Here is an 18103-nt window from a genome sequence, read left to right as displayed (position 1 = left end):
GGTCATTTCACGAGACTCTATTTCACCAGCAAAATTTTTGGTCCTGCAGCTTACACTCTAATATCTTTTAGTCATGCCCTTTTCCCGAACAAATTCGAAATAGCTTGCTCATAACCACTATTTGCTTTTAAATTACATCATAACGTTTGTTTTGCAAAAAAACAACTTTTTGAAGCGTCGACTGCAGTTGCCAAACCATAAATATACCCAATTCTTAAGTTTTTGCTTAAGGACTTATTTACTAAATTAGCTTTCATATGGCAGCATAAATCCATAAAAGCACTTCTAATAAACTTTATTTACACAGATAAAACTTCAATGAGAACCTATAGGCTGACGACTAACGAGTTCTCAGTACTCTACAGACGCTTTATAACAAAATTCTTTTAGATTTGTTCGTTTGAAATACTTGATTACAAATATGATCCTATGAACCCACAACCTTTTCCGAGTTTATGAATTTCAACCACGACTTTTACTGGGCTCGTTTTAGATGTCTATATTGTTGAAACAGAAGAAAAACTACAAAAAGTATTTTCTCGGTTTGCTAAATCAGTGGTTCTCAAATTGTTTTAGCACGTGAAAAATTTGTAATGGAAAATGGGTATATGGCACCTGAACTTGAGAGATTGACCCACTTCACTACAATAAGTACTTGTTGAAATGTTTATTGCGGGTGATTATATATGAATCTCATGAGGTCGTTGTCTGCTTTTCTTACCCACAGATTTAACTGTTCACCTTGACGGCTTATTGTCTGATGACTATCTTCAATTAGCAGTGATCAACATTATAATGACTTGTTTTCCACTGCTATATTATACGACCAAAGTCTTTGTTGCCTTGTGAAGATGACAATAAAGTTGTCTATCTTAACACTGAACTTCTTCAAATAGAATTCAACAATTGCTACAAAGGAATGACAACTGTATATACTGATTATATTGAAGTTTCCTTGAACAATTACATTTAGGCAAAACATTGGCACAGCAACAGCATAAAGACGTCCATGTTGTAGGGTTGATCTTAGTGGAATGAATGCATTGAATAGCAGTGAATAGCACTCACGCAAAATAGGCAGGCGCGATATTTATGTCACGACTTAAAACGGAAAACAAAAAGTTATCGGTACGTAATGTTATCTATCATTGACGTCATGTTTCGTAAAGCAGACGTCTGAAAATAAGAATTCTATATTCTATTGGATTTGTATATTATAATATCCCTTTATTATCACAAATTATTAAATATTATTTGTGTTTGTGACACATTGCATATTAAAAAATCACAAATATTACATCAGATTTAAAGTAGTGTAAATAATAAATATGAATGGACAGTTGACATCCAGGTACTGCACCTAGCGCATCCAGATGCTACACCTAACATGCCCAGGTGCTACACCAAGCACTTTGCAGAAATATGGAGAAATAGTATTGGCTTATGTGCCAAGTGTGGTGTTGATTTGTTAATAAACTAGCCTAAGCACTTAAAAACAGGTTGTTGTGTAGCCTAGTTTGGCCATATATTTGGGTTTATACGCATACATTTATCATATGCAGTTGCCTACATTCTCAAAATAATATTGCTTTGTTTGTATTACATTGTAAGCTAATTCCTGATTCGATAAAACGCTTAGCTAATCGACAATCGCCGTGCATGTAAGATTGCAGGATTATCTTTTTGTCTGCGGCCACTTAACTTTGCTTAGATCTATAATGACATAATTGACATTAGCGTGAAATGAAACTTCTACAGAGGTCGTTGGTTTAGCTTAGGTAATTTTTTCTGTCTACAGTTTATAATTCTAAACAGCAATAATTATAGGGCTATCTGTGGCCTAGCCTATATCTTACAGGCTTATAAGTTACAAATAGGCCTACAGACTTCCACAGACAACACTTAATCGCGCTGGTATTATTAATCTTTGGCTGGTCGACTTTTATTCAAGATGAGCAATATTTACATCAAAGAGCCACCCACCATTGGCAAGGTTCTTCTTCGTACTTCAATGGGTGACATTGATGTTGAACTTTGGTCAAAAGAAGCGCCAGTAGCTTGCAGAAACTTTGTTCAACTTTGCATGGAAGGTAAAAAGTTTATCACTTAGGTAAAAAGTTTCTTTGTCTAAGTACATACAAAGTTACAAACATCTGCGCATGTCTAGGTGCAAATATTGTTCTTACCGTATCAAGAGTTTTTAAACTTGGTTTAAACTTCTCAAAACTGAAGAGCCAATTGACAAGCTTATCTTCATGATACATTTTTATTTGCTTCCTGTGATCTTGTCCTGGTTTGCCACTGCTGACTGTAAGCAAGGATTGTTGATGTTTTGCCCGAGATGTAGACTAGTTATTGTATAAAGCACGGCAGTTTTAGATGAGATAGAGACCAATTTTGGAAGATATGTGTAGGGCCCGGTTTTGGTGTTTTGGCGTACACTAAGACTTCAGATCTGTTAAGATATATGGTAAATTGGCAGTCAATGAGCCATTTGAAGCACTATATCGATGGACTTACGATAGTATTTGGTTTACCTAGTTATGTAAGTGCGGAAGTAGGTTTAATGCCAAACTTTTATTTCATGAACTTGGGCTGTTAAGTCAACTTGAACGATCAGGCTAGTGTTGAATTTGTTACATAAAAACACTTATTAAAATATTGGCAATAAGCATCATGATTGTTCATTTTGCTGAGTAATGCCAGAATGTTTATCATGTCATGGTATATTTGAATACGTCAAATGCAATATTGAAATTTGCATACTATTTCTTAACTCAGGTTATTACAATAACGTGATATTTCATCGAGTGGTTCCAAACTTCATTGTGCAGGGAGGTGATCCAACAGGCACAGGAGAGGGAGGTGAATCTGTTTACGGCAAACCATTCAAGGTTGGTATCAGTTTTGCTTTATGATAATTTTTTGTTAAAGTAAACATATAAAACTTTTTACTAGTTAATTAAATTGCTCAATTATATATAATAACTCAAATGGTCTATATGTATATATTTAAAAGTAGTTTCTATTTGCGATGTCATTTATAAACATATTACTGCAATAAAGTCATTCAAGTATTTGTAAATATCACTATCTACGCTGTATAATGGTCATAGTTTGCATTATGTATATAAAGGATGAATTTCACTCACGACTACGATTTGTCCGGAGAGGACTTGTTGCCATGGCAAATGCAAGTCCAAATGACAATGGAAGTCAGTTCTTTTTTACTCTTGCTTCTTGTACAGACTTAAACAAGAAACACACAATCTTTGGAAAGGTGAGTTGACTATGGAGTAGGTGTTAAGTTTGTGATGTTACTGGACACTTCACTGATTAATTTACACTGACATATCAAAATTAATGTCAGGTGCTTTTTCTTGATTTCTAAACAACTTTTTCTCAACATCTGTTTGAAATACTTTAGGTAACTGGTGATACGATCTATAACCTTGTCCGTTTGGGAGAAGTTGGGACAACAGATGATGAAAGGCCAATTAATCCACCTTTTATAAAATGGACAAAGGTATATTCGACTTTAGCGTGAAAAAAAGAATATTATGTGGATGTTGTTAATTAAAAGAAATTTTTGCGCCTGAAATAATTGTTCTGGTTTGCTAAATTATAACATTGCTTGTCCATTTTGGCATAACAATTAGCATTACCGTATGGTAATGTTTAAATGTTGTTATTACTGATGTGTTGGTTGCTATGCTAGTTGTCTTGGTAACTGCTTTGGTTGAGCCTAGCCATCAGCTCTTAACTGTTGCACCATCTAATGGTGAAACAGCATGCTTGACTTTAATTGTACATGAGTTATGACATGTTGTTACTTGACAACAGTTTCCTTTAATCTTGTGTTGTATCCTTCTGATTGCCATGCTGAGTGAGGGCATTCCATTAAACTACTAGTCGTGTATGCATGCTCTGTGTGAGCTCAATAAATTACCAAATTGGAATAAACATCAGTTTATTACATTCTGCTTTCTGCAAGGCTGTTAAAGTACTCTTGTAAATTATTTATATCAATATTCGATGTTGCAAGCAACGTATGCTCTTTGCGTAAAGGTACTTGCTAATCCATTTGAAGACATCATCCCAAGAACAGTTCCTGAAAAAAAGAGCAAAAAGGATGAAAAGAGAAAGAAGAAGAGTGAAATGAAAGCTACTAAGTAATATAATTTACTTTCTATAAAAATTCTCAATGTGAAGGCGACGCGCTAACCAACAACAACTAAATGTCTGATCTATGTTAAAGGGATTTCAAGTTGTTATCTTTTGGCGAGGAAGCAGAAGAAGGGGAGGAGGATATGAGACAGTTTGATGCGGTAATTATGATCTGAAAGCTTTTTGCTATGAACTCTTATAGCAGTGGTTCTTAACAGGGTCCCCAGTGAAAAATCTGTGGTTCTTTAGGAGTGCCAAAATGCTTTGTATCATCTCTTCCTTTTGTAAGTTGCGCAAACGAGGGGTCCCCAAGCCAATATTTTTATAAATTGGGGTCCCAATGGTTGGATTGGTCTAGAACCACTGTCCTATTGGTTTGCTACTCACCAAAGCCTTCAAGTGATAATGACGAAAAGCTATGCTGGCTTCAGTGCTGGCAACCTGAAATTTAACATGACTTGATCGATGTCATATTTCTAATTCAGAAGTTTTTATTTTTTGTCTCTCAGGTTCATTCAACCACAAGTAAAAGCAGCCATGACCTTGCCAATGACCCAAAACTCAGTTCAACACCGGCCATTCAAACCAGCGATACAGACAAAGACCTTAAAAGAAAGGCAACTGAGGTACCAGTCAGCTTACTTACCTGTTGATTTTTAATGTGTGAGCAAGTTAGGGTTGGATTTTGGGACCAAGTTAGAAATCTTGGAATTAGGATTTCAATTCAACAGTCCCTGATTTTTTTTGAGATTAATAAAAATTGAAAAAAGTACGCACATAAGCTTCAGTAACCACATTTATTTCTTATAATATTAATGCATAAACAAGAGCAGTTTTGTATTGTAAAACTGTTTTAAAATAAAAAAATCCATAAATTTATGCAAAATTGCACTGCCTTGACGTTCATTCGTGAAATCCTGGGATTTTCATAAAATCAATCCCAAAATTTTTACTAGAAGAAGGGTCTCGGGTTTTTCGGATCGGGATTTCCCGGGATCCTAAACCTAGTGCAAATTATCAAATTGTTTTTAGATTGACGAAGAAAATCTTGAAGATGGAAATGGTTTTGATGGGGTACAGAGAAATGATATGATGCAAAGGATAAAAGATAAACTTCAAACGAAACCGGAGAAAAAACTCAAGGTCATTGCCATTCAAAATTAATTGCAGTCTGACTGACGATAAATGTTTGTCTATGAAAAATTTGACGTTCTTTTGCAGACGGAACAAGATTTGTCAACTCAAAATAAAAATTTAACAACAAGGTACATAAATGGTTATGCAACAATTCTAATTCTCTTCCTTCTCACAATATCACATAAATTACAGATATTGCTTTGACGTGGTGTTGTCTTTTCAAGTTAAAGTATAACTTTGATATTTGTATTATTCTTACAGTGAGCAAGCTCGAAAAGAATCACGTCAGCTTGCACGTGAAATTCTTCAGGCTCGGAAACATGCCAAGAAAGAAGAATCTCATAGTTCCAGCAGTGACAGTGACATAGGTCGTTTGAAATTTAAGTTTCATCTTTTGTTTTTCATTTACAAATACAATTTCAAATATTTTGCATCATGTTTTGTGTAATGACTGTTGACTGTTGACTGTTTTAATATGCAGTAATGTATTAAGCGTATCTGAAGCTTAAGATACTTCAAACTTTGTCTAGTTACATTGGATGTAATTTTTATCCATTTCAGATGTCGATGCTTCTGCTAACCCACTGTTTGCCGAGTACAAGCAGCAGCAGAAAATTTATCGAAATAAAACATCCAAATATAAAGAGAAAGGAGGAACAAGGGAGAATGAAGTTAGTCTCGTCGTGGTCTTGGAGGTCAAAAATTGCGAGCCTCATTTATGACATGAGCTGTTTGCTCTTTCCTTTCAGACCCTGTCAATCTTAGCAAATTTTACTGCCAAACTACATTCAGTTCGCAACGATGTGGGGTGGGACGAGGGCAAGGACATTGATGAAGAAGATTTAATCGATGAGGAGGACGATTCCGGATGGTACATTCTTCTTTCTCACTAATCTTATACTTAAGAACACGGTCTCGTGGACTATCTTAGCTTGGAATTTGTTATACATTTTGTTCTCTCGTGTTTTGAAGTTGTTGGTTGGTTGACGTTGATTGTTGTTCAACAATTTACCAGGATGTTGCATAAATTAAAAAATGAGGATGTAACGACGCTCCGAGATGCCAAAGATGTGAATCGAGATGTGAATGAGGATCGATATGATTTATCAGACCCTCGGAATCCTTTGAACAAAAGAAGACGAGAAAAATCCAAGAAGTAAGTCAAATTTTGGAAAAAATATTTTAGAACACTTAAATGAAAATAACTTTAAAGTCACATTTGACCAAAACTGATGTTTGATGAAAACATTTCTGTGATGTGACCTTAAAGTTATTTTCATTTATGTGTTCAATGTTTTTTCGGTTTGGTTTCGGCAAACTTGTTTTTTGCAGAGAAAAAAAAGACCGCGAGCATAGACACCGGTCAGAAAGAAGACATCGTGACAGATGAAACTGTGGTGTATTGTGCTTGGCAAGTGCTTAATGACAAGTTTAATTTGTCAATGTTACGGCTACTCCGTGCACAAAAGAGTATGAGCTTAAGAACTTGTAAATTCTTTTCAAAACTCAACCGAAACGTCGTTGGTGAAAACTGGATGCACATCATTCCTTCAATGATGTACGCATGCAAAAATAAACTTTTTGAAAAGTTGAAGGTGTATACCTCACACAACACTGTTGCTGCCACATTGGTTTCAGTTCAAGAACTGTATAAAATACATTATGATACAGTCTGAAGAAGTTGTGTTTGGATTTATTTAATTCTTAGAATGAAGTCCCCAGTTTCTGGCATTGCCTCACCTAAGGATGTGCCAAATTAAAAAATATTTGGATTCTTGAGAATACTTATAAATAAATGCTGATATTTGCGTGAATCCAAACCTGCTGGCTTACCTAATTTCATTCATCAAAGTAGACGAGTAAGGAGATACTGCCAAAATTAGGTATTCTGTTGATGAATGAAAAAAGTTAATCTGCTTTTTTGTGTATACAAACTTGCTAAAATTTCATGCAACCATTTCACTGATTGTTGCGGTCAACCATGCAACTGAAAGTTTGAAATTTTTACATATGATTTCTTACTTCGTTAAAGGATTCATCCCAAATCTACTCATAACATTCCGATTTATGATTTTGGAAAAAATGCTTCATATCTGTTTTTTAATAATTCTACTTTCTTATTAATGACTTTTAAAACCTAGGTTTGTGAATGATAAATGATTGAGCAAAAAGTATGGGTACATAGTTTGTAACAAATTTAGAACTGCTGTTTCCTGGCTAAGCTTAAACCTATTCAAGCTTTATGGCTTACAAATCACCTTTGTAATATTATGGGGCAAGACTCACATGTACTGTAAAAAGGTATTCTGCAATGCTTGCTTGTTTGCCTATTTCAAACCAACTTGCCTAAATAAAACAGCAAGACGCCTTTAATTTGCATGCACATATAATATACTATTTTGAAACTAACTCGAGGCACAAAATTAAACAACAAGCACGATTGAAAGAGGCTTATTTCACGTTGTTCGTTAAGGTAGGATTGGCAAAAACTGTATGGTTTAACAATAAATCATATCATGATAACATTAATAAAAAAAATCACATACACATAAGAAATCAATTCCATTATTAGCAGCTGATTTGACAAGACTTGAATTGAACAACAAATTGAAAATGATGACATAAAAAAATAAGGCAAGGTGATATAGATGACAAAGAGTGCAATTCAGAAACTTATGCTTTGAATGCCAATGATTTTATGTCTAAAATCACAGTGCAACAATAAACATACAATCATGTGTTCTAATATAATGCTAAAGATAGTCAATAAGATAAATGCAAGATGGTGGCGTGCGTCTTATCAAGGTGCAAACATATTTACACAGAATGAACTTATTGTATGAATGATGCAATTTAACATACAGTGTCATTCACAACTTCCCATACAGTTATAAGCAACAGAGCAAAAAAGTAAAATGTCATAAATTTTAATCAACAATACTTTAATATGGCAATGAATCGACCAAAACGAGATAGCAGTTTAACAAACACCTTTACATTTTGCAGCTTAAATAACCTTCAAAAATAACATTAATACTGTTTTTCTGAAATAAAAGCTAAACTGCAAACAAATATAACAATGAGGAATCAAGATGGCAAAAAAATTTCAAACACAAACAATAGTAATAGTAAGGTGCTGTAAGATATACTGCACGAACAGTCAACATTAATCAATGTGATAAGCTAAAGTGAAGAAATGTACACCTCTTTCAACTAACTGGAGAAAGCATATTTGAAATAATTTATAGATAATTTTCTTTTTCAAGTATTTCCCGCAAGAATTCCGGTCACACTATTATCATCGCTTGTTTCGGTTCCATCATATAAATGGTCACTTTCTGTGTGATTAATTAAGCTTTCTGGTTTGTTGGATTCATCAAGTCGATCAAATAAATTTCTTCTTTCATTGTCATTCTTCTGGTCAACTTCAACCAGTGGTGGGTTGAGTTCGAAACTAAACCTTTTCAACTTTGGATCATGAAAATATACATCGCTATTATCTTTTAGTGTTCTTTTGTTGAGATAAATTTCGTGAATGTTCTTGCAAATGATGTTGTCATTATCAGATAATGCTTCATCTGTCATGAGTTGTTCATCGAGTGAGACATCTAAGTCCTTGCAACCGAGACGCTTCAATTTCGACCTCAGAACTTTAATTCTGTTGATGTAAGACGATAGATTTTCTTTCAATTTGGCATTTTCAACTTCCACATTTAATTTATCATTAAGCAAGGCCTGATTTTCACTTTTCAAGCATTCTATTTCAGTCAACAAACTTTTTAATGTAACTTGTGGGACAGTTACTGTGTTCACTGCAGATGATTTATCAAATATTTCCTGAGGTTCGTCAAAGCTCTCATATGAACAATCCTTATTTTCACAATGGCTGTGCAAATACTGCTGCAACAGTGTTGGCAAGTCATGCTGTTCGAGTGGAGTATCGGATTGGCTTGCATTTTTTTTCTCATGAGAAGCATACACTGCATAATGTTTTAGAGCATAATCTTTTCTTTTAAAGGCATTTGAACAATGAAAACAATGCCAGTGCCAACCTTCAATACTTTGACTGCCTTTGCAAGGTCCTCGTATATTACAAACACTTTTACAATGCAGCATTTTATATCCAGCAAACGAAAGGCCATCGTCTACATGCTTGACCTGAAAATGCATTTGCATTAACTTGGCACTTGAGAAAAAATTTTTGTGACTTGGGCAAAACGAACAATGGAAATGAACTTGATCTTTTGAAGGACATGTATCGCTGGTGCATGGGCACATTTGCAATTGGACAGTAGAGCCATCAGCAAACACTGATGGATGTAACTCCATGACTCAAGCACATGCAGCTCATCAAAAGCCAAGCCTAAAAATACCTATGATATAGGCTATGGCTGTAAGGTATGTCTAACTAAAAAAGTTTGGCAAGAATAAAGCGTTAGTTCAGCTAATAGGGCTGGCTAGTGAACAGCCCGAACGAAAAGGACAGCACTTTTTGACGAGAACTTGTGCATGCAAACACGCAAATTTAGGCATGATGACGTGTAGCGGCCGTTGGATGTTTCTTTAGTTTGTCGCTGGTTGGCGCCCTCGGGATGCTCCCAGCACGTGTTGATTTCGGCACTGCACGTTCGTTTACCCCCCATTCGTTTTTGCAGTGCCTGCGCGCAGGACATGAGTAAGATTAAAGCCTTGAACCAAGAAGGTTGTGGTTTGGTTTTAATATATGAGCGAAGGTAGCAGACAACTGAAGCAGCAACCTCCTGAGGTAGGAGTCAACAACCGAACAACACAACAACGCTAACCCTTCGCCATAGACGTACACTGAAGCCTTAATTCTTGGTTTATTTAGTATAAATTGGCGTAACGATGAAAATGTTTGGCATGCATAATTGTAAACCTTGCACATGCCGAATATTTTACTCATCACTCTAACTTATAATGAACAAACAAAAAAACTGGTTGTTTGAATGCCAATTTTTAATAAACAAAGAATTGGGGCATCCGTGCCAGCTAAAATTTGTGTATTTGCACGCAAGATTTCTCGTTGAAAACTGCTATATTTTCCGGGACTATAGATAAACAGTTCTATAGGCTATTTAAATAACAATAAAAAATAAAACAATATTAAAAACAAATAAAAGTCTGTGTCAATAGGAACTTGTACAAAGACTAGCTCAGTAACTGAGGCTTGATCGAAGAGGTATCAAGTCTTGCAGACTTCCCTCAGTCAAAGGATAAAGATTATGATACCATACTGCCATAGGCTAACCTATACAAGTGAAGTGTAACATACCCTGATAATTGCAGTCTGGAATGAAAAAGACAGAATAACTGTACTGAGGGCCATAACCATACCCAAAATACCGACTATGGATCTAGTATATTCAAGTGCACAACCACAAGATGCCTTTGCATACTATAAACCCTAGCTACTCAAATTGTGACGTCATCTGGTTGTGCACTTGTATCCTGGACCCCCGATTATATTGCCTACACTAACTGAGTTATAAATGCAAATAGCTATAACTGCTGACCGTATAAGCTAGCCTAGGATGATACAGATAACGGGTGTGTACCGGTATATCCTGTATATGGATGGATCTGGTTATAAATGTAGCCTATAGGCTACATACATATAAACACCATACTTTATGAATCAGTACTAATAATAAGCGTAGTTAAAAGGTATATCCTGCAAATAGTTTAAGCTAATTACACAATACATAGGCTTAGTACAATCCCAGCATATAAAGGGCAACAAAATCATACATTTGTTGCAACCCAATTGTTGCACAAAAACGAGCAGCTGTTTCGAAATTCATAGAAATCTACTATTTATTAGTATTCTCCGTTAAGACCAAAACACCACCATTACTCTGGTAGAATCATAGCGCCCGTGAGTCACGATTTGTTTCCAATAAAAAAAATGCCTGACTTAACAGATCAATTAAATCCCATCGTTCTGCTGAAAGTTTGGTAGAGATATCGGCGTTTTTTATTTTTTAATAAGAAAAAAATTTAATCTAGTTACCATTAACAAAGTGAGATTGTTCCTTTCTGATCGAAAGTCATGTAAGTTTGGCCAATGTCACGCAAGTACGCGACATCTTAATATATAAAGGGAACAACATTTTATTCCGTTAAATACTTTGTGACGTTCTATTGAATGTTTGGCAGACGTCAACGTTTTTTATTTCTTAATAGGAAAATGAATTTCATCTAGGTTACCCATGGTTTATCATTGACCAGGTTAGATTGTTCTTTTCTGGTTAGTATTTAACAGAACAATAGAAATGTCTCTCGCTTTATATATTAAGATGTCGCTTGCCTGCATAACATTGGTCAAAAACTTACACAACTTCCCGACAAGAAAGAAACAATCTTACCTGGTCAGTGGTAAACTAGATGAATTTTTTTTTCATATTAAAAAATAAAAAACGTCGACATCTCTACCAAACTTTCAGCAGAACGATGGAATTTGATTGATCTGTTGAGTCAGGCGTTTTTGTTTTTTATTGAAACGACATCTTGATTTACGGGTGCTATCGGGCGCTTGGTTTACGTCTTGATTTACGACTACTGGCGCGCTACGATTTACGGCGCAAGGTATTATACGGAATCATATTACAGGTTGTACGGGAGCCCGGATAGACTACCGTGCACCCCACCAAAACAAAATGCCGTTACATTTTTTTTATTATGTGGAATGTGCCAAACACATCTAAGTCGGTAATAGTGAAATAACTCATTCGCGCTATATGATTTTCTATTTTTTTATTTTGTAATGAAAAGGATATTAATAGGGGAGTTATTAAATCAGTGCTCAATACTGGTAAAAGTAAATGTTTTTCGGTAGTATCTATCGCAGCTGAGTGTTTTTAACTGCAGTTTGGAAAAGCAACATGCGGTGATGCAGACAATGTTTTTCTTAGGTTAGCACAAAGATATTTTTCCTAAAACAACATTGATGATAGCTTATAACTTTATAACATATAAAAGCAGTCAATCAACAATTTCAAGTTGCAAGTACAATAGAACCAGTGCATTATTTTAGGAAATCAAACTTGTGGGTATATCAGAACTGGCCTACAGTCTATACATGGCACATATACCTAGGCTACTAAAGTTTAAACTGCCGGCTGATGTTGTGCTCACTGCTTAGGCCCTGCAGTACTGTGCAGGGCAAAGAGCACAATTTTCTGTTCTGAATCTTATTTCACAAAATGAGAGATATTATAAATTTAACGTCTTAGTACACTTGATGAAGCAAGCTTATGCTTGTGAAAGCTCCTGTAGAAGAATTAGAAATAAAAGTTATATGACCCTAGGCCTAGAGTGTCAACTTATATTCTGTTTTATTTTTATTTTACTGTATTCTGGGCTAATATGTTTCAACCACCATCAGCTTTGTATAAATTCAATGTGGTCTATTAATTATTTTAATGTGTTTAAGCTGGGTAGAAAATAGACTACATTTAAAAACATAAATTTATGGGGTCTAGTGCTAAAATGCACGACCAAATGACTTCAGAATTTGAGTAGTTGGGGTCTTGTATACAAATTCATCCTGTGGTTGCACATTTCTGCACTCGACCCAGTTTTGAAATTTTTAACCTAACTTGTTCAAGGATATAAACTAAACGAAGAAATTTGATTAAGAATTTACTTTTTCTCCGTGAATTTGTTATCTCATAAGTAAAATATTACAGTAAATATTAATTCATGGGCTACTTGACAATATCAGCAGGATCCTTTTGTAAAATTTCTTTTAGGGTTGATTGGTCTGATGGCCACTGCCTTAAATTTCCAACAAATTTATTTTGAAAAATATATATTTTATTTATTATTGATTTTCCTAATATTGCTAACTTATATCTTATGCTTACAACTGATTTCTCAACTAATAACCAGATGACAACTTGATTAATTTTTGTCATTAGGTTATAGGCTTGGTGAAGAGTATAAGATGATTTATAATTAGTAATCTTATTTGTGCACAAATGAATGATACTGATGGTACATGGAAAACTGTTCCTTGGAAGCAGAGAAAATTTCACCGCAAAGAGAAAAAGCAATGCAACCATGTTGCCGTAAATCAAGAATGCTACATTTCTGCAAAGCCTGTTCAGTTTCATTTGAATGAAATTTCATGCAAAATCAAAGAATTATGCGGCAGCACTTTTTGTGCTGAATTTCTTGCAGCCTTGCATAATGCGTTTGGAAATGAAAGACATGTCAAAGAGATTGTCTGTTATGCGCTTGGAACTCCCACAGAAAGTAAATCATCTGCATATCAGTTGGCAATGCTTGCCATAATCCGTCAGTTTCTGGCAGACATTGATAAACTATCAACAATGTGTGAAATAAAGGAATTTCTGGAATATTTCTCAAAGAGCTTTTTAAGAAAAAAAGATGTTGTTTTAGAAAATGTGAAGTGTTCACTTTTTGACCCAGTGTTTACTATGCAAGATAGGAAGCTGATAAATGGTAAGTATTTTTTTTATTATTGATGTCATGCGCAGCACACATTTATCAAGATTATGTTTAATACCAGAGTTTAATTTCAAGGCTGGTTAAATTGCTTGATAATTTGGAACGTACTGCTGTTGATAAAAATAGCTTGTGCCTTTACATAAAATTTTTGTATAATTACTATGTTATTGGTGATTAGGTATTGACTACAATTGTTGAATTTTTTCATATTATTCTGTAGCTTACTGTATTTTAGGCATATGCAGTGCAGGTGATGAAGTATTGAACATGTTTATCACTTTGATAGATTTGTCAATGGATGTGTTGAAAGAAAATGAAGAAGGGAGACGAGAAGCAACGGATGAGACGCTTTTTTACATGATCCACTCTGACAAATGGATTACCAACAATCTCTTATGGAAAAACTGGTCCACAGAGAACTTAAACAACCTGCTAGTGGTGGGAAACAGCTTCATGTCTATTTATGAAAGGACGCCTTCAAGTTATTTGAAAGCGGATTACAAATATTTATATTTAGTAAATGAACTGGATTTATACTCAGAAATACAATTGCCTGTATATAAATATAAAGAAGAGATGTTTAATGACACTTCTGTATTGTGGTTTCCTGCTAAGAAACTGATATTGGCGGAAGCGGAACTAAGGAAATCCTATCAAGAAAATTGTCCAACCTACTCAGAATAAAGTTTATTGTTTTAAATTATTTTTGATGTGTCTTGATTAATTTCAACCACCATATATCCGCCATTTACTCTCTCCCTATTTGTACCGGCAGATTTTCTCGCCACGCTTTGTCAGCAGAGAGCAGTATTTAACGAGCGAAGTTATTTTTTCTTTGAAGTTGTTGTTTTAATATTTGCGGAAACATTATTATTCTCTGTCGTTTTCAATTTCAAAATTTGCCTGCATGTGCACATCTTCATCGATAGGTTCACGATCTTGACTGATGTTGACGTTTTCTAAAAAACATCTTTTCGAAAATAACGTAATTGTCTCGATTGGCGTTAAGATACGGCCTACTTGATTCGTTTCCTATCTGCTATTTAGGATGGTTTTCGTCAAAAATGGTTTATTGTGATATTACATTTTATACAGGTGTTTAAATTATGAAATGTTAATTACCATTTAACCGGTTGGCGAGGGCAAACATACAAAAGCTTGGTTTATAATTAGGGTTGCCATAGGTCTGGACTCAAAAATAAGGACGACTAGGAAACGAAAGAAAAATACTACCTTAAACAGTGCACCGCAGGAGAAGGCAATAAATGCACCCCCCCAAAAAAAAATTGAGACACGATTTGCATGTTCTTAATTTTGGTATCTCTTTGGTACAAAATGGTATTCTAAAAGTGTCGAAAATCCCGAAATAGGAACCTCTGCCCTAAAAATAAGATAGAAATAAGGACGCCAGTGAAAAAAAGGACTTTTCTTAGAAATAAGGATAAAAATTTTCTAAGACACAGACCTTCAAAATATAGACAAATCTAAGAAATAAGGACGTTATGGTAACCCTGTGAATAACTCTAGCGTAACTGACCAAGTGTATAATGATCACAAGTATAACTAAAGATGGGTGGACTAATATTTCAAAATTTATTAATTAAGCAGTCACAGTCTTCAGATTAGTTGTAGCCAGACTGAAAAGTGGCAACAATGTCGGCAAAGAAACGGAATGGCGGTATGTCTAACATCCAACGATGCGTGACCATTGATGCGATTACTTAAAACTTTTGCTTGAAGATTAGCTTTTCTGAAAACACACTTAACAAGACAAAAGTGCGCTTGTAAGTCTGTCGGTGAAAGTAACTGACATTCAACTACACCAGCATACTTTCTAATAATAGACAGCAATTACCGTACAAAATTAGCGTCAGCTTTCCGTAATTCGACGCTGATTTTTTCCTGCGTAGTGCAAAAGTTTGTGTGCACTGTTGGCGTCTTTGGATGTATTAACTCAGGCAAGTAGCCTAATAATAATGCTAAAAAAATGTATACCATATCATTTACAATCGCTGCAACTTATGTCTATAACTCTATAGGCTACACCCTTTTTACTTAAATGCAAGTTGCCATGTTTGAATAATACGTCATTACCCTGAAAGGACCTAGATTGTAAAACATTCTGCTTCAAACGGCATCGAAAAATAACTGTTCTGTACAGTGCATAATTCCGGCAAACTAATTAAACGAAGAAGAAGACTTGTAATTGCTGCCGCGCGTAACATTATTGTTGTTTTTTTGAAACCCTGAGACGGAGTTTCTTGAACAACACTGTATTCTGAAAAGTTTACCTACTCCGCAAATGTTGAGTTGGCGCTTATCAAACAGCTGATTTTCCACCGCGAAGTAGTAAAATTGCTTCTGAATTATGTAATCATAAACTGTGATGTAAAGGATTCTGTACGTTTCCCCAACAACAAGTCATGACATTAGTGGGGTTTAGCATACCATGAAAGAAAGAGACTCGATACGTGCACTGGGAAATGTCAGGATGGAACAGTAACGGGTGCCGAGGTCGAAGGTGACTCTAATGGAATCGGACACTGCTGTTAACGTCTACCTATATGCTGAAATCTATCATCAGAAATTCAACGCAAAAAATTGGTTATTGAAACTATCGTGTTGTTTAAACTCATATCAGACCATGTTTCCTTACCGACACGTATTTGCCGTTGCAGTCAGGTTTGATTGACAGCTGTGTCGAACTAAACGTTGCCAGTTCATCATCCAGAAATGCACCGGGGAATCGAAGAAAGGTTTTTTGACAAAAAATTTCAAAATTCTAACAATAAAATTATTTCATTAGCTTTTTGAGGCTCTTCAAATTCTAGCTGAGATGACTACCATAGCTTACACGCTAAAACTTCAAAAATACAACCGCAAGTCGTATCTGGGTCGACCAAATTCAAATTTAAAAAACGAAGCCAAGAGCTTACAGTTCATGTGATTAAAAGAAACCGTTTTATTTAAATAAGATTAAGGCCGTCTCTAAAGCGAATTATTACAACTTTGCTTTCGAGCTCATTAGTAAGCGATGTCGACGCCGTGTATTTACATTGCCATGTGTTCTAGTGCGCGCGTACACATTACTTCAAAACACATGCAACAGGTTCTGTCTGTAGCTAGACACTCAAATTCTGTTAATGCAACACTATGGTGACAATATAATACACTTGAGGTTTCAGTGGTTAAACTGGTTAGGCAACGTTCCAAGGTTTTGAACTAGGTCGTAATTTAAATTTGTTTTAAAATTAATTAAACTGCTTGGCCTAGAACCAGTCCATGTTTAAACAAGGACGCGTTTTTATACCACAAGAACTGAGTAATAACTTTACCGGAATAAGTTCAAAATGGCCTGAATAATTTCACCATAGCAATAAGATCTCTCATTTTTCCATGCTTAACTAATTCCACTGTTAGCTTTATTGCATCCGGTGAAGGCTTTATTCCAACACTTTTGATTTTGTGCCCATTATTTGATTTCACTGAATTATTGAAATTAATATGGGCGCCTGTTTAAGCCATCTTGCACCAGACCGCGTTTCACGTTTCCACGTAAAAATTCAATTGTTTTTATTTTATGTGCTTAACTTTAAATCTAAATAGCCCTTGGGCACAAGGCTGTTTCTGCTTCGAGGTGATAAATCAGGTGCATATGAGATTGTTTACTTTGCAACAGACTCTTTCGTTATAATATCAGCTCAAAATGAAACTTCTTCATTTGAAGCTGACGACATGCCGTCAATAATGCATATTATTTGTGGTCAAAACGGTGAAAAGCGAAGTTCCGCTGTAAACAGCTTCTTATCGCGGTAAACAAGGGGCAATGCGGCCAAACAAATACTTGTCCTAAACGCAAAAAATGCATGATCTTTTCTGACGTGTTCACGCCTGATCGACCAAAGCGAGGCAATCGAAAATTAATTGTTTGTGATGTAATAAGGGTTGAGTTGTGATGTTGTGACCAAGCGCTCGGGTTGTTGGCAAGACAGTAACCTATTAAACCTAATGGCCGTTGTACAGTTGTTTATGCGCGTGAGCAAAATGGATGAATAATGCTTAGTTATATAACTGCGCCATTTCATGCTCTGTAAAATGTTAAATTCACGATAGCAAAGTGTTTCGAAACTTAGTACTGCACATCTTCAGCAAACAACAGAGATACGTGAGTTGAGTCAGGTAATCTAATAACACAGCTACAGGGTGAACCGACTTTTTCAAAATGGCGAATATCTATCTCTTCATCGCGTCATACCTCATACGTTCGCCAGTTGTCTAATTTTAAAAGATTAGCTGACTGGACAGC

General features: G+C 35.3%; 2 protein-coding genes across 2 annotated transcripts; both read left to right on the top strand.

The window, feature by feature from the left end:
* The first annotated feature begins 1741 nt into the window (after positions 1 to 1741).
* Positions 1742 to 7118, top strand: LOC143459926 (spliceosome-associated protein CWC27 homolog). Its single transcript, XM_076957249.1, has 14 exons — positions 1742 to 2090; positions 2782 to 2894; positions 3137 to 3280; positions 3428 to 3526; positions 4069 to 4172; positions 4259 to 4328; positions 4677 to 4793; positions 5200 to 5310; positions 5389 to 5432; positions 5566 to 5672; positions 5866 to 5975; positions 6054 to 6175; positions 6320 to 6460; positions 6637 to 7118. Exons 1-14 carry the CDS (start codon positions 1952 to 1954, stop codon positions 6692 to 6694), a joined length of 1479 nt encoding a protein of 492 aa, XP_076813364.1. The 5' UTR covers positions 1742 to 1951; the 3' UTR covers positions 6695 to 7118.
* Positions 7119 to 13228: 6110 nt separating this feature from the next.
* On the top strand, positions 13229 to 14908 carry LOC143459505 (uncharacterized). The gene is made up of 2 exons (XM_076956696.1): positions 13229 to 13791; positions 14084 to 14908. The coding sequence occupies exons 1-2, from the start codon at positions 13305 to 13307 to the stop codon at positions 14479 to 14481; spliced, it is 885 nt and encodes a 294-aa protein (XP_076812811.1). The 5' UTR covers positions 13229 to 13304; the 3' UTR covers positions 14482 to 14908.
* The last annotated feature ends 3195 nt before the right edge of the window (positions 14909 to 18103 follow it).

This window comes from Clavelina lepadiformis, chromosome 5 (genome assembly GCF_947623445.1).
Source record: "Clavelina lepadiformis chromosome 5, kaClaLepa1.1, whole genome shotgun sequence".
In the NCBI taxonomy this organism is placed as follows: Eukaryota; Metazoa; Chordata; class Ascidiacea; order Aplousobranchia; family Clavelinidae; genus Clavelina; species Clavelina lepadiformis.
The sequence above is the reverse complement of the archived record's forward strand: the minus strand, read 5'-3'. Positions and strand labels throughout refer to the sequence as shown.

Coding starts and splice junctions, on each gene's coding strand:
- LOC143459926 (XM_076957249.1), top strand. CDS start 1,952: ATGAGCAATATTTACATCAAAGAGCCACCCACCATTGGCAAGGTTCTT. Junction 2,895..3,136: donor TTTACGGCAAACCATTCAAG/GTTGGTATCAGT, acceptor ATGTATATAAAG/GATGAATTTCACTCACGACT. Junction 5,433..5,565: donor AATAAAAATTTAACAACAAG/GTACATAAATGG, acceptor TTATTCTTACAG/TGAGCAAGCTCGAAAAGAAT.
- LOC143459505 (XM_076956696.1), top strand. CDS start 13,305: ATGAATGATACTGATGGTACATGGAAAACTGTTCCTTGGAAGCAGAGA. Junction 13,792..14,083: donor AGATAGGAAGCTGATAAATG/GTAAGTATTTTT, acceptor TCACTTTGATAG/ATTTGTCAATGGATGTGTTG.